Source organism: Plasmodium sp. gorilla clade G2 (assembly GCF_900097015.1).
Source record: "Plasmodium sp. gorilla clade G2 genome assembly, chromosome: 14".
In the NCBI taxonomy this organism is placed as follows: Eukaryota; Apicomplexa; class Aconoidasida; order Haemosporida; family Plasmodiidae; genus Plasmodium; species Plasmodium adleri (nom. inval.).
In genome coordinates, this window is record NC_041706.1 from 1522503 (window position 1) to 1537024 (window position 14522).

At 15.8% G+C, this 14522-nt stretch overlaps 4 protein-coding genes across 4 annotated transcripts in view; 2 read left to right on the forward strand and 2 right to left on the reverse strand.

The window, feature by feature from the left end:
• Nucleotides 1-4371: 4371 nt before the first annotated feature.
• On the forward strand, nucleotides 4372-7401 carry PADL01_1439500 (CCAAT-binding transcription factor, putative; the record flags this gene model as incomplete). Its single annotated transcript, XM_028684674.1, has 1 exon — nucleotides 4372-7401. One exon carries the CDS (start codon nucleotides 4372-4374, stop codon nucleotides 7399-7401), a length of 3030 nt encoding a protein of 1009 aa, XP_028540728.1.
• A 692-nt stretch (nucleotides 7402-8093) lies between these two features.
• PADL01_1439600 (conserved Plasmodium protein, unknown function) lies at nucleotides 8094-8636 on the reverse strand (the record flags this gene model as incomplete). The annotated part of the gene is made up of 1 exon (XM_028684675.1): nucleotides 8094-8636. One exon carries the CDS (start codon nucleotides 8634-8636, stop codon nucleotides 8094-8096), a length of 543 nt encoding a protein of 180 aa, XP_028540729.1.
• An 821-nt stretch (nucleotides 8637-9457) lies between these two features.
• On the reverse strand, nucleotides 9458-11069 carry PADL01_1439700 (leucine carboxyl methyltransferase, putative; the record flags this gene model as incomplete). Its single annotated transcript, XM_028684676.1, has 6 exons — nucleotides 9458-9802; nucleotides 9947-10303; nucleotides 10430-10492; nucleotides 10594-10658; nucleotides 10779-10867; nucleotides 11002-11069. The coding sequence occupies 6 exons, from the start codon at nucleotides 11067-11069 to the stop codon at nucleotides 9458-9460; spliced, it is 987 nt and encodes a 328-aa protein (XP_028540730.1).
• Nucleotides 11070-14164: 3095 nt separating this feature from the next.
• The window catches only part of PADL01_1439800 (vesicle-associated membrane protein, putative), a gene marked incomplete at both ends in the record, with an annotated part of 965 nt that continues 607 nt past the window's right edge, over nucleotides 14165-14522 (forward strand). Inside the window, one exon of the mRNA XM_028684677.1 lies at nucleotides 14165-14522. This exon is cut by the window's right edge and continues 141 nt beyond it. Within this exon, the coding sequence (XP_028540731.1) occupies nucleotides 14165-14522 (358 nt within the window).

The following is a 14522-nucleotide window of genomic DNA, read 5'->3' on the forward strand; positions in this document are numbered from 1 at the left end:
GAATTATTAATATTTTTTCTAAATCATTATTTCTATTTTATTTTATTTTATTTTTTTTTTTTTTGGTTGAGAATAATTTTTTTTTTTTTTTTTTTTTTTTTTTTTTGCTTTCCCTAATTTATTTAATTTTATGTTAATTATATACCTATAAAGAGAAATTAAAAAGAAAAAAGAAAGTATTTTGATATCCATTTAAAAAAAGCATATTAAAAATATATATTTACAAAATTGTTCTTTTTTTATTATTTTTTTTTTATTTTTTGAATGGGTTCTAAAATATATATTACTAAACAAATTTACTTGTATTGTTTTTTTAAAGCTAATAAAATTAAAAAGTATTTATATATATATCTATAAAAAATGGTTATTTTTATTTGATCTTATTTTTATCAACCACAACAACACAAAAAAAAATATAATTATATAAATACCAATTATTTCATTTATATTTTATTATATTATTATATACATTTCTTATAAAAAAAAAAAAAAAAAAAAAAAAATATATTATTATATATATATAATTATAATTGAAATTATTATTATTTCTAAATTTTTTAAGTTTTTTTTTTTTTCTTTTTTTTTTTTTTTTTTTTTTTTTGAGATTTAGTTAAAAATTATAGAATAAAAATAAAAAAAAAAAAAAAAAAAAAGTCGCACGCTAATTTTAAGTTGAACCACAAAAATGATGCTCTTAGACTTTAATATGCACTAAAAATAAAAAAAAACAAAAAAACAAAAAAAAATAAAGCGAACCAGAAAAAATTAAAAAAAATTAATCAAAAAAAAAAAATATATATGATTTAAAAATATTATCAAAAAAATATTCAAAAAAGATTATCGAAAAAATTATCAAAAAAATATCAAAAAATATTCAAAAAAAAACTATCAAAAAATATTCAAAAAAAATTATCAAAAAATATTCAAAAAATTATCAAAAAATATTCAAAAAATTATTAAAATATAAACAAAAAAAATAAAAAAGAGCTAAAAAAATGGGAAATAATTAGTAAAACCAAAAAAAGAATCTTAATATTTTTTAGATTTTTTCAAATATATAATAATTAATATATAAAATTTCCTCATTTTTTAATAACAAAATTTTTGTTATATATGCTTTTTTTTTTAAATAATTTCAAGTCTTGCACAGAACATTTTTTTTTTTTTTTAATTATATATTTATATATATATAATATTATACTATAATATATAAATATTATTATATACATAGTTGTTTTTAAATGTATAATCATTTTTGTAACTTATATATGTATATATTAATGTGTAAAATAGAAAAAAAAAATTTCAATTTTTCATGTAATTTTTATTTTTTTTGCTGTTTTTTTTGTCTTTGTATTTTTAATTAGTTCATATTTTCTTATAATCAATATAAGTTTTGTGAACTTTGTAAAAAATTCTTTTTTTTTTTTTTTTTTTTTTTGATTATTTTATTTTTTTTCATTTAACTTTATAAATTAATAATTTTATAAATGTTTTAGTTTTACATGCACTTTAAATAAAATTGTTTTTTTTTTTTTTTTTTTTTTTTTTTCATTAAAATATTATTATAAATTATATATAATATACTTATATATTGGGTACATATATTAATATATATATTTTCCCTTCTTTTTAATAATATTACATAATTATATTTATAAATATATATATATATATATATGTTTAAAATAATTTTTATAAATTTATAAAGTGATTTTTTTAAGAGAAAATGAGATTAGCATTAACAAGATAACGGGTGAGATGTAATAATGCATAAAATATATTTATATATATATCTATAAATATTATATATACATAATATATTTATATATATTCACATGTAATATATGAAATTCCTATTTTGTATATTTATATATATATATTTATACTTGTCTATATAAGAAAAAATAATAATGAATATATTGTTATAAAAAAAAAAAAATATATATATATATAGATGGATTCATAGAAAACAAAAAAATAATAAATGAATAAAAAATCTACAATTCATTAATAAAATATATATGACTTTTATATATACCGAAAAGAAAAATTTTACGTATATATATAAATACATAACATATACTTATTTTATATGCATGATATATATTATATATATATATATATATATATATTATTCTGTAAATAAGTGCATGATTTTTTAAATTCAGAGGGAAAAGATTACTGACGATTAGTATATAAATGATACTTATTTATTTTACACACGTTAAAAAAAAAAAAAATAAAAATAATAAAACAGATAAATAAATAATATATATAAAATACATAAAATTTTATGTAACATTTATGTTGTTTTTGTTTCTTTCTGTTTTGTTTTATTTTCTATTATTTTTTTATTTCTTTTACCTTTTTTTTATGACATTTTAATATATATTTTGTTTTATTTCATTTTGTTTATTTGTTATATGAAGTGTCATCTTTAAATGATTACACATATAATACATTATATATTTCTTATTCATACTTGTAAGAAATATATTATTGTAGACATATGAAAAATATTATATTCATATATTTTTTTTTTTCACTTTAATATATATATATATATGTGCCTTTTATTTTATAACATTTCAGATACGTTCTTCTGTATGTCTATTTTTTTTTTTTTTTTTTTTTAGATATAAAAATGTATATATATTTTTGAGTCATAAAGCCTTATATTTTAAGTTAAACCTTTTGTTATTCTTTTTCTTTTTTTATTTTTCTTTTTTCTTTGTTTTTTCTTTGTTTTTTTTTTTTTTTATTATATTCAATTAGTCTTTAATTTTATTTTTATTAAATTTATATTTTTTTAGAAATTATAAATTCATATATGTTTGCATTAATGATAAATATATACTATTATTATGTACATGTATATTTATTTTTTTCTTTATAAATATATTTATATTTAATTTTTTTCCTTGTTAAAAATTTTCCATGTTTTTATTTCTTAAAGGGTCTTAATGTTAAATCCTTAAGTGCTTTAAAATATATATATGTATATAATATTTTATTTATATACTAATTTATAAAAATTAATTTTTATATGTGTATATATATATATATATATATATTAAATAAAAAAAAAAAAAAATATATAATAAAGAACATTTTGAAATACCTTATTTGTATTATATATATATTTTTATTATTTTAAAATTAATTTGATAGCTTATTTGTATTCTCAATTTTTTTTTTTTTTTTTCTTTTTTTTACATAATTTACAATATTTTCAACATACACATTTTTATGTGTTACATATAATGTAAAAAATATAAAACATTAAAAAAAAAAAAAAAAAAAAAAATACATGTATATATATATATATATATCATTTTTAAAACTAAAAATATATATTACATAAGCATAATATATGTATATATTACATAACCATACTATATATATATATATTACATAACCATAATATATATATTACATAAATATAATATATATGTTACAGAATTTTCATTTTTTAATGTATTTTATTTAATTAAATTGTAATGTTTTTTTTTATTTTTATTATTTTATTATTTTTTATTTATTTGTTAATTGTTAAATAAATATAAATTAATATATGCTTAAATTTATATAAAAACCCATAATATACATTTGTAAGATATATATATAGAATAATACATTTGTTTCTTTATGTGTATATAATTTAATATAGTTTAATATGAATTATATGTATGTGTATGATTACATTGGATAAACACATAAGAGTATACCAACGTTATATGACATTTAAAAATAACTTGCCCTTTTTTTTTTTTTTTTTTTTTTTCCTACGAGTCTATTTTATTTGTTGAAATATTAGAAAAGAAAAAAATTGTTCTGTTCACATTAACGTTATAATATATATATATATATATATATATATATAATTATTTACAGTGATATATTTTATATGAACATGTAAGCATTTTTATACTTTATAACGTATGTTAAATATACCCTTGTGTATCGTAGAAGTAAAATAGGTGTAATATATATATATATTTATATATATATCAATAATTAAAAATAAGAACATATATATGTATGAATCATATTATATATACATAAAACATATACATATATGAATCATATATATGGAAGACATAAGATAAATAATAATCCCTTGTGTGTAATAAAAAAAAAATATATGTTTTTCTTAATTCACATATATATATATATATAAGAAGTTTAATATTTATTGTTAAATATTATATATATTATTATTGACTTGCCATTTATTTGATTTTATTTTTGATTTTATTTTTCATTATATTTTTCATTACATTTTTGATTTTATTTTTTTTTTTTTTTTCGATATATTTATGTTGTGTTATTATATTTCCTTTTAACTTTATATTTATATGTGACGTCATGAATTTAAAGAATAATGAAAATGATGATGCGAAAAATTTTTGGAAAGAGCAACTGTTCGAAATATGTAACATGAGCCCAGAGGATATGAAGATACACAATTTGCCTATATCAAGAATAAAAAAAATAATGAAAGAAGATGATGAAATAAAAAGTAATCAAATGGTTTCTGCAGACACACCTGTATTATTAGCTAAAGCATGTGAATTATTTATTATGGAATTAACAAGTAATGCTTGGAAATATACAGAAGAAGGGAAACGTCGAACATTACAAAGACAAGATGTAGTATCTGCTGCTTGTAAGAAAGATACGTTTGATTTTTTAATTGATCTTATACCTTTAGAAGATCGTATGAAATTTATTAATCTTCATATGAAAATGAATACTCGAAAAAGTCAGGCGAATATGAATTATGATATGATGCAACAATATTACAATTTATATTCAAATTGTAATGATAATAAAAATAGTATGAATATAATAAATGGTATAAATTCAATGAATGGTTTAAATAATATGGAAAACCTAAATGGTAATAATAATAATAATATGAATTCTCAAATGATGAATACATTAAATAATAGTACTAATGATTTAAATTTATTATACAGATCAAATAACAATAATAATAATATAGACGATTTTAATAATTCATCTTTAAATTTACAAAATAATATATATATGAACCAAAATAAATATTTTAATAATAAAGATTTTAATATATCAAATAATAATTATATGTCACCAAATGGTGTTATATCAAATAATATGTATCCAACAAATAATTTTTCAAATCGTCATATGAGTATATACTCCAATAGAGGTATGAACTCTACACAAGGCAATAACAACAACAATAATAATAATAGTAGTAGTAATAATAGTAGTAGTAATAATAATAATAATAGTAATTATAATAATAGTAGTAATTATAATAATAGTAGTAATTATAATAATAGTAGTAATTATAATAATAGCAGTAATTATAATAATAGTAGTAATTATAATAATAGTAGTAATTATAATAATAGTAGTAATTATAATAGCAGTTGTAGTAATAATAATAGTAGTAATAATAATAATAGTAGTACTTGTAGTAATAATAATAGTAACAATAACAAGAACAATAATAATAATAATTATAATAATAGTTTAAGTACTAATGAAAATTTTACAAACAACTTAGTTAATCCCATAAATTATAATAATAGTAATAAGAATAATAATAATAATAATAATGTAAGTAATAGAAAAAGATCATACAAAAAAGATTTTTCAAATAATGCATTAACAGAATTAAATAATAATATAAATAATGATATGAAAGATATTACCACAAATAGTTTTCACAGTAATGATTTTGTCAATTCATATATAGGTCAGAATTCAAAAATAAATCAAAACAAAAATAGTTACTCATCACATAATAATAATAATAATAATAATAATAATAATTTTAATAGTGTAGCTGCACAGAATGGAGCCAATTCATTTAACGGTATAAATACAGAGGATATAAAAAATAATAATTTTAATGGAAATTATTGCTCAATGCAAGATATGAATATTATGTATGATGTTAATGGTATGATGTATGGCTATTCTTATATAAAGAATGATGAAAAAAATATGAATGATATACAATCACAAAAGGGATATGTCTATAATTATTATAATGGTACAAATAAAACAATGAATAATACTACTATAATTGGAAATACTGCATCTAATAATAATTATAATGATAGTAGTTCAAGAAATGTTTCTTCATGTTCATCATTTGATCTAAAGAATAATATGATTACAAATGATGCCAGAAAAAATATATCACCAGTTGTATCAAATGATATCAAAAATAATAATTATAATAGGAATATACATAATAATAATAATATGATAAAACAAAATAATATAATTATTAATGATTATAGTAATAACTCTAATAATGTGCAAGGAAATTTAAATCCAGAACTTATGAATAGAAATTCCTTATCTGTTAAATCTAATGTTGAATTAAATAAAGATGCTTTAAATAATTTCTTTCTTAAAAATAATAACACTGCAACTACAACTAGTACTACTACAACAACTACAGCTACTACGCATAATAATGTCATGGGTAATAATAGCATGCCTTCTGGTAATGACACAAAAGCTAAAAACAATAAAAGTAATAATAAAAATAAAAATGGAACCAGCAACAGCAACAACAACAACAACAACAATAATAATAATAATAATAATAATAGTCGTATATCCATTAATAATCGAATGAGTAATAATAATAAGCGTATGAGCAATACACATTATGTTCTCAACAATCAATCAAATAAAAATAAGACATTAAACAATAAACATAATAATAATAATAATAATGTGTTAAATGATCATATGAATAATTCTATGCAAAATAATTACCAGCTGAGTATGCAACAAAATAATCTTATGGCTACATCAATGAACCAACAAATGTCCTCCTTAATGAATGATCCAAATATGAATGATATAAATATGAATAATATGAATAATATGCACAATATGAATAATATGAATAATATCGTTATGAATAATATTATTATGAATGATAATATGAGGAATGAAAATATTATGAATGAGAATATTATGAATGAGAATATTATGAATGATACTATGATGAATGATAATATTATTAATATTAATAATATTAATGATCATATTATTATGAATGATACTATCATTAATGATATTATTAATAACTCAGAAAATAATATTACTAGAAAAAACTCATCTATCAATATCATCAATCAAAATATTGATAATAGTGTTGTGCACAATCATTTAAATAATATCATTCCACATATTAATAATAACGTGCAACAAAATATGAAGGTTAATATGAATTCTAACATGTATATGAATAATAATACACAAAATCAAATGTATCAACCTACTTCTCAATATTCTGTTCCAGAAAATAATTATATATGTAATTATAATACACAGACTTATAATAATAAAGTCAAGAAAAAAATATATACTTATTCGTAAATAAATATAATATGTAATATATATATATATATATATATATTTATTTATATATATGTTACTCTCTTTATCTTTTTTTTGTCATTTTTATGTTTAATAAAAATGTGAGGTCATAAAAAGTCTAACATTTGACTAATATATATATTTGTTTATATATAATGTTAAGTATATGTGCCTTTTCTTTATTTTCTTTATTTTTTTTTTTTTTTTTTTTTTTTTTTTTTTTCAAAAAAGCAACTCATTTTTTTCAACATTATTATATAACATAAAAATAATGGATTAATAACCCATATTTAGTGTTCATGTTATATGACAAAAGAGCATAATTATATTTTAACACATTAATATATATATATTATTCCTTTATTTTTAAATATTTGTTTATTTTTAATTCTGAAAAATATAAAACATAAAATAGTATAATGTAAAATAAAGAAAAAAATTATATTTAATATTATAAATATATAAATGTTTTTTTTTATAATTAATTAATATGAATACACACATATAAATAAATATACATATATATATTAATATATATATATTAATATTTATATACATTTATTGTTTGGCTATGTATTATTTAGCTTGTGTAAAGCTATAAGCATTAAATAAACACATAAACAAAAATATGAATATTATTATATCGAATTATTGATTATAATAAATTGAATATTTTTTCTATTTTTTTCTCATTAAACTTGCATGGTTTCTGGTTTTTGTACATATCCAATTTGTTCATAATAATTTTGCATATACTTATGTGAGTTTTTATCAAATGATGGGTTATCAATATGATACTTTGGTATTTCAAAAAAGAATGGGAATCTTCCATAAAATTGATTTCGATTAGGTCGGAAAGACCAAGGGTCTATATCTTGATAATCTGGTTCATTATCAATAAGAGAACTTTTAAATGATTGACTAAAATTTCTTAACCAGTGATTAAAATATGGAAGTGAATATGCATGATGTTGATATCTGTCAATTATATTTCTTCTTTTATCTTGTCTTCTAAAATGTACATCAGGATTAAATAATAAATTACGTAACATAATACACATTGAAAGTGCTACAGCATAGTAAGATATAAAATAATAATTATATTGACTTGGATCATTAAACCAATTGTTATAACTCTTTTTGAAAAAAAATTTCAATAATTTATTATCCGTATAGCAACCATTAAAGTTGCGAAAAAAATTGAAATAATGTTGTGCGTTCTGAAATATGAGCATCTTTGGATATATAAATAAATATATATATATATATATATATATGTATATTTTATGTGTTATAATTTTTTTTTTTTAATATAAATTATGGATAATAGCTGTATAAAGGAAAGAATAAAAAAAATTTAATATAACATAATATATAATTTATATATATTTTTTTTTTTTTTGTATTATTTCTTTTTTCTTTATATATATATTTTACCTTTCAAGTTTACACATCATTTTTTCCCATAATTGTCATATTAATGAAATATAATTATATATTATTTATCATATTTGAAATTATTATGTTATATATACATATATACATTTTTTTTTTTTTTTTTTTTTTTTTTTTTTTTTTTTTTTTTTCTTCATTTACACTATATATGCAAACTGCATTATGGACGGAAATTCTTTTCTTTTATTTTTTTTTTTTCATATATGGAAAATAATTAAAGTGTGATTTTTTTTTTTTTTTATTTATATATATATATATATATATATATATATTTTTACATATAAAATATTTTTATATATATATATTTTTTTTTTATGTGTACTCAATGTTATAACAAAAATGTTATATTAATAAAATATACCAATTTTTTTTTTTTTTTTTTTTTGTAGTTAGAAGTATAATATAAATTGAATTTCCACTTTTAACAAAACATAAAATTAAATATGTATTAAATAATACATACAAATTAAAAATGAGTGAAAACAAAATATAAAAAAATGAAGAATGAAAAATATATATGCATTATATATATTTTCATAGTATTATACAGAAACATTAAAATATTTACATATAATATCTATAATATTTATAAAATTGTATATTATTTTTCCTTTTTTTGACATGTCAAAAATTGTTTTAAGTCTTCTAAGTTTATATTATTATAACAATTAAAAGCTACCAATATAAAGTAATGATTTTGTAATAATCTCCATTCTTCGAATTCATCAAACATTTCGATACGTTCTATTTTCTTTTTTTCTTCAATATTTATATGGTAATCATATATTTCATTCATATCATTTATATATACATTAACCCAACCTAAAGATTTATATCTTTCTAATTGTGATTGTAAATTGTAATATTTATAAATGCTCTTCAAATTTATACCTCTATGACTAAAATTGTCTATCATCACTTTTCCGAAAGCTGTATTAGGGTTCACCTAACAAAAAAAAAAAAAAAAAAAAAAAAAAAAAAATATAATAAATAAATAAAAATAAATATATATATATATGTGAACCTTATTTACATATAATATAAAAAAAAAATTATACGTAAAAGATAAATATTTATCATCATGTGTTACCTGCTCATATACAATTATACATGATGTATTTTTCATAAGTTCACTCAACTTTTTTATTAAATTATCACTACTTTCTGTTTCTAAATATATAAGAACACATTCACATATAAATATGGTAGGTTTATTAAAATCAAAATTATATGATAATAATATTTTTTCAAAGGATGATGAATCATTTAAATCAAGAGGAACCATTTTATAATTCACACAATTAATAAGATCTTCATCTTTTTCTTCATTTTCTTTTTCATATTTTAAAAAATTTTTCATTTCTGCATATTTTTTAATTATATAAGTCTTCTCTTTTAATAACTCGTAAAAATCGATTTCATAGTATTTCACGTCATGATATTTTTGCTACAAGGAAAAAATATAAGAACAACAAAAATATATAAATGTATACTTCATATTAATATGATATTTTTACAAAAGAGCAAAGTGTTATTTATTTATATATATATATATATATATATTTTTATATACATTTATCCAAAAAAAGGTAGTATCCAAACCAGAACCGATGTTAACAACTTGAATGTTTTGTTTCTATAAAATATAAATAATACATATAATATTTAACATGTATATTATTATAATTATAATTTATTTAATAAATTAATATTTTTATTAATTCTTTTTATACATACATTATCTATGGATTTAAAAAAAAGTTCAATATACAGTCTTAGAGCAGCTACCCTGGCATAATAACCTTTTATGAAAAAAAAAAAAAAAAAAAAAAAAATATACATACATATATATATTTTAGATGCAAATTACTTAGATATTTATAAAAACAAATATAATATAATAATTGTTATCTTTTATGTACCTCTATTTATTAAAGGACTTCTTGTCTCTATCTTTTTTACAAAATGTTTCAAGAATGGATCATCGTAATATCCTAATTGAACAGCAGATCTAAAAATTAAAAAAATATATATATATATATATATATATATATATATATACAATTACAAATATATATTTAATATAATCATATTTTTCTATATTCATATATTATTATTTTATTAATTTTTTCTTTTTAATGTAACAATTTACTGCTAGCCGCCTCGTATGTTGTATTCTGAACATTATGTTTTGAGGAATTAGATGAATTCATAATTTTTTATAAAATACAAATATATATATATATATATATATATATATATATATAAATTGAATATTGGTTAATTATTACACACTATTAGATCGAATCATATAAATATATATATGTAATTTATATAAATATTTTGATATAATGTGCTCTCAAAATAAAGAAATTTTCCTCTTTTTCTTTCCTTTAAAAAGAGCTCTAATGTGTATTATATTCAGTCAATATAAAACATATATATATAATATATATATTTTTTTATTTGTTTTGAGATATTAGTACTATATATATTATATATATATATTTAATTGAACTCTCGGAAAAACAAAAAAAAAATAAAAAAAATATAACTAATTTCTCTCTTTTTTTTTTTTTTTCTTTTTTGGAACCCCTTATATACTGTGTTTTTACTTTATTCTTATTTACATCTTTAATCTTATTGTTCTTTTTTATTTTTTCTTATTAATAAATTATTTTTAAAAATAATACCTTTACAATAATAAAAATATATCCCTTTCTAAATTTCTTTTTTACAATATGGAAAGAGTATTTATGTGTATATTTAAAATAAATATTATTCTTTTTATTTTTATTTTTTTTTTTGAACATATACACACTCTAAACATTTACCTTTTATTATGGTAAATTTTTTTTTGTTTTTTATAAAATAATTCTTGAAATGAAGAAAAGATTTAATTATATAAAAAAAATAATAAATAAAAAATGTATAGGAATAAATTTGTAAAATCATTAAATGTGCGTTTTATGAAAAGAAAGGTTATATAAAATAATATTATTATTTTTATTTTTTTTTTTTTAAATTATAAATTGTTCTAATCTATATGTATACGTAATGATAATATAATAAAAATATATGTATATATATACACATTTTATTTTTTATTTTTTATTTTTTCTAAGGTATACATTGATTAATTTTTATAATTATTTCTTTAATATATTTATATAATTTCTTAATACAGGTTTATTATATATTAGTTTAAGGATATAATTTTTTGTATTTCTTATTATTTGTCTCATATATTTATATATATTAAAATATTTATAAAGGTATTTAAATATATATAGAATATCATTTTTAAGAATAACATGTGTTGTAACATCTGAGGAAATAACCTAATATATAAAAGATATATTCAGTCTTATTTATTTATATTTATATTTATATTTTTACTTTTAATTTATTTAATTTTTCCTTATTTAATCAATATATAAATGAACAGTAAAAGAAAGTTAAAGATTATTCATTATATAAATCGAAAAAATAAATAATGAAATCAATGTTTAATTTTTATATATATAAAAGGAAAAAAGAAAGGTAATGCATATTTTTCTATTTTTGATGAACCAAAAAATAACATAAGGACATTTTTTTTTTTTTTTTTATTAATATAAAATATTTAAAGTAATATATGAAACATTATTTTTTAAGAAATTATACTATTGTATCTTATATAATTCTGGAAATTAATAAAAACTTTGGTTCTTATATAATTTATATTATTTCACATTCTTGAATACACCCTTTAAAACTCGAACGAGAAAAAAAAAAAAAAAAAAAAGAAAGAAAAATCAAAAAGCACATAATAGAAAAAGAATACATTTTTATATTATAATAAAAATATTAATATTAATATATATATAAATATTATAATGAAATAGAAGTGGGTTAAATTTTATTTTACAACTATGCAATTTTTTTATCAAATTATATACTTATAAATAAATATATATATATATATGTATATTTTGTAAGTATATTTTTTTATATATACATTTATATATTTTTATTATGTATAACATATAATATTATTAGTTTCATTTAAAATTTTGTATAAAAATATGTATATCATCATATTATATATAATAAAATAAGAATAAAAAAAAATATAATGTATATATAAAAATACATATATATAAAATATATATACATATTATATAATATATATATATATTATTATTTAATTCATAAACCAATTTCCATTTTTGTATAAAAAAAATATATTAATTGTATGTATATAAGTATATATGAATATATATATATATATATTTATATATATATATATTATAATATATGGATATATTTATATATATAAATAATATACATACATATTTAATTTTATACATTGGTACTTTTTAATATTAATATATTATATATATACTTTTCCTTAATTTTTAAGAAAATTAGTAGTGAAATAATTTTTACTCATATATATATATATATAAAATAAATATTATTATATGTATATATATTTATATATAATACATATGTATAATAATTATATATATTAATTTTTTTTTCTTTTTTTTTTTTTTTTTTAATATTTATTTCACTTATAATATATATATTTTTATATATATTTTCTTCTTTTATAATCCTTTTAATTTTTTTTTTTTTTTTTTTATTATATTTAAAATATTTTTTGTTTTATTAAAATTGTTTTTTTTGAAGGAAAAAAAGAAAAAAAAAAGGGAAAAAAAAAAAAAAAATAAAAATAATAATATATATAATATTAATAATATTTTATATTTATATATTTTTCTTATATATATAATATATATAATAATAATAATAATATATATCATAAACTTTTATTATTTAGTTAATTTATATAATTCTTACTTTATTTTATATAAATAAATATAAATAAGAAATAAATATATATATTTTTTATATGTATATAATATATAAATAATGTGTTTAATGCTTTTTTAATAAAAAGATAGTATTTTTATGAGATATATATTATTTTATCTTATATATTATATATTATATATATATATATTTTTTTTTTTTTTTCAATATCATTGATCAACGCTGAATTATTTTAAAAAAACAAAAAAAGAAGAAAAAAGTTTCCTAAGCCTTTTTTAAAATAAGAAAAAAAAAAAAAAAAAAAAAAAAGGGAATAAATAAAATAATTAAGGAGAATAGTGAGTTAAATATAAGTTATATATAAACATATAATAAGAATTACGAATAAAGTAAAATATACAAATATAAATATTATATATCAAAAGGATAATTATTTATATAGAAAAATACAATATATATATATTTATATATATAAAAAATTATAAAAATGAAACTTTTAAGAGTAACACCTGAAAAAAATATAGAATTTCCTCTTGTTCATTTTCAAGCAGTAACTCAAGTTGTTAAATTAGAAAATGTAAGTGATAAAAAAGTAGCTTTTAAAATAAAAACGACTGCTCCTAATAATTATTTAGTAAGACCATCATTTGGTTTAATAAGTGTAAGAGAAACAATAGAAATACAAATTATATTACAACCCTTGTCAGACAAAGATAATATATCAAATGATAAATTTCAGGTACAGTGTTTAAATGTTGATGATAATACTACAGTTGATAAACAATTTTGGATAACTGTTAATAAAAATGATATACAAGATCATAAACTTATTGTAGTTCTAAACG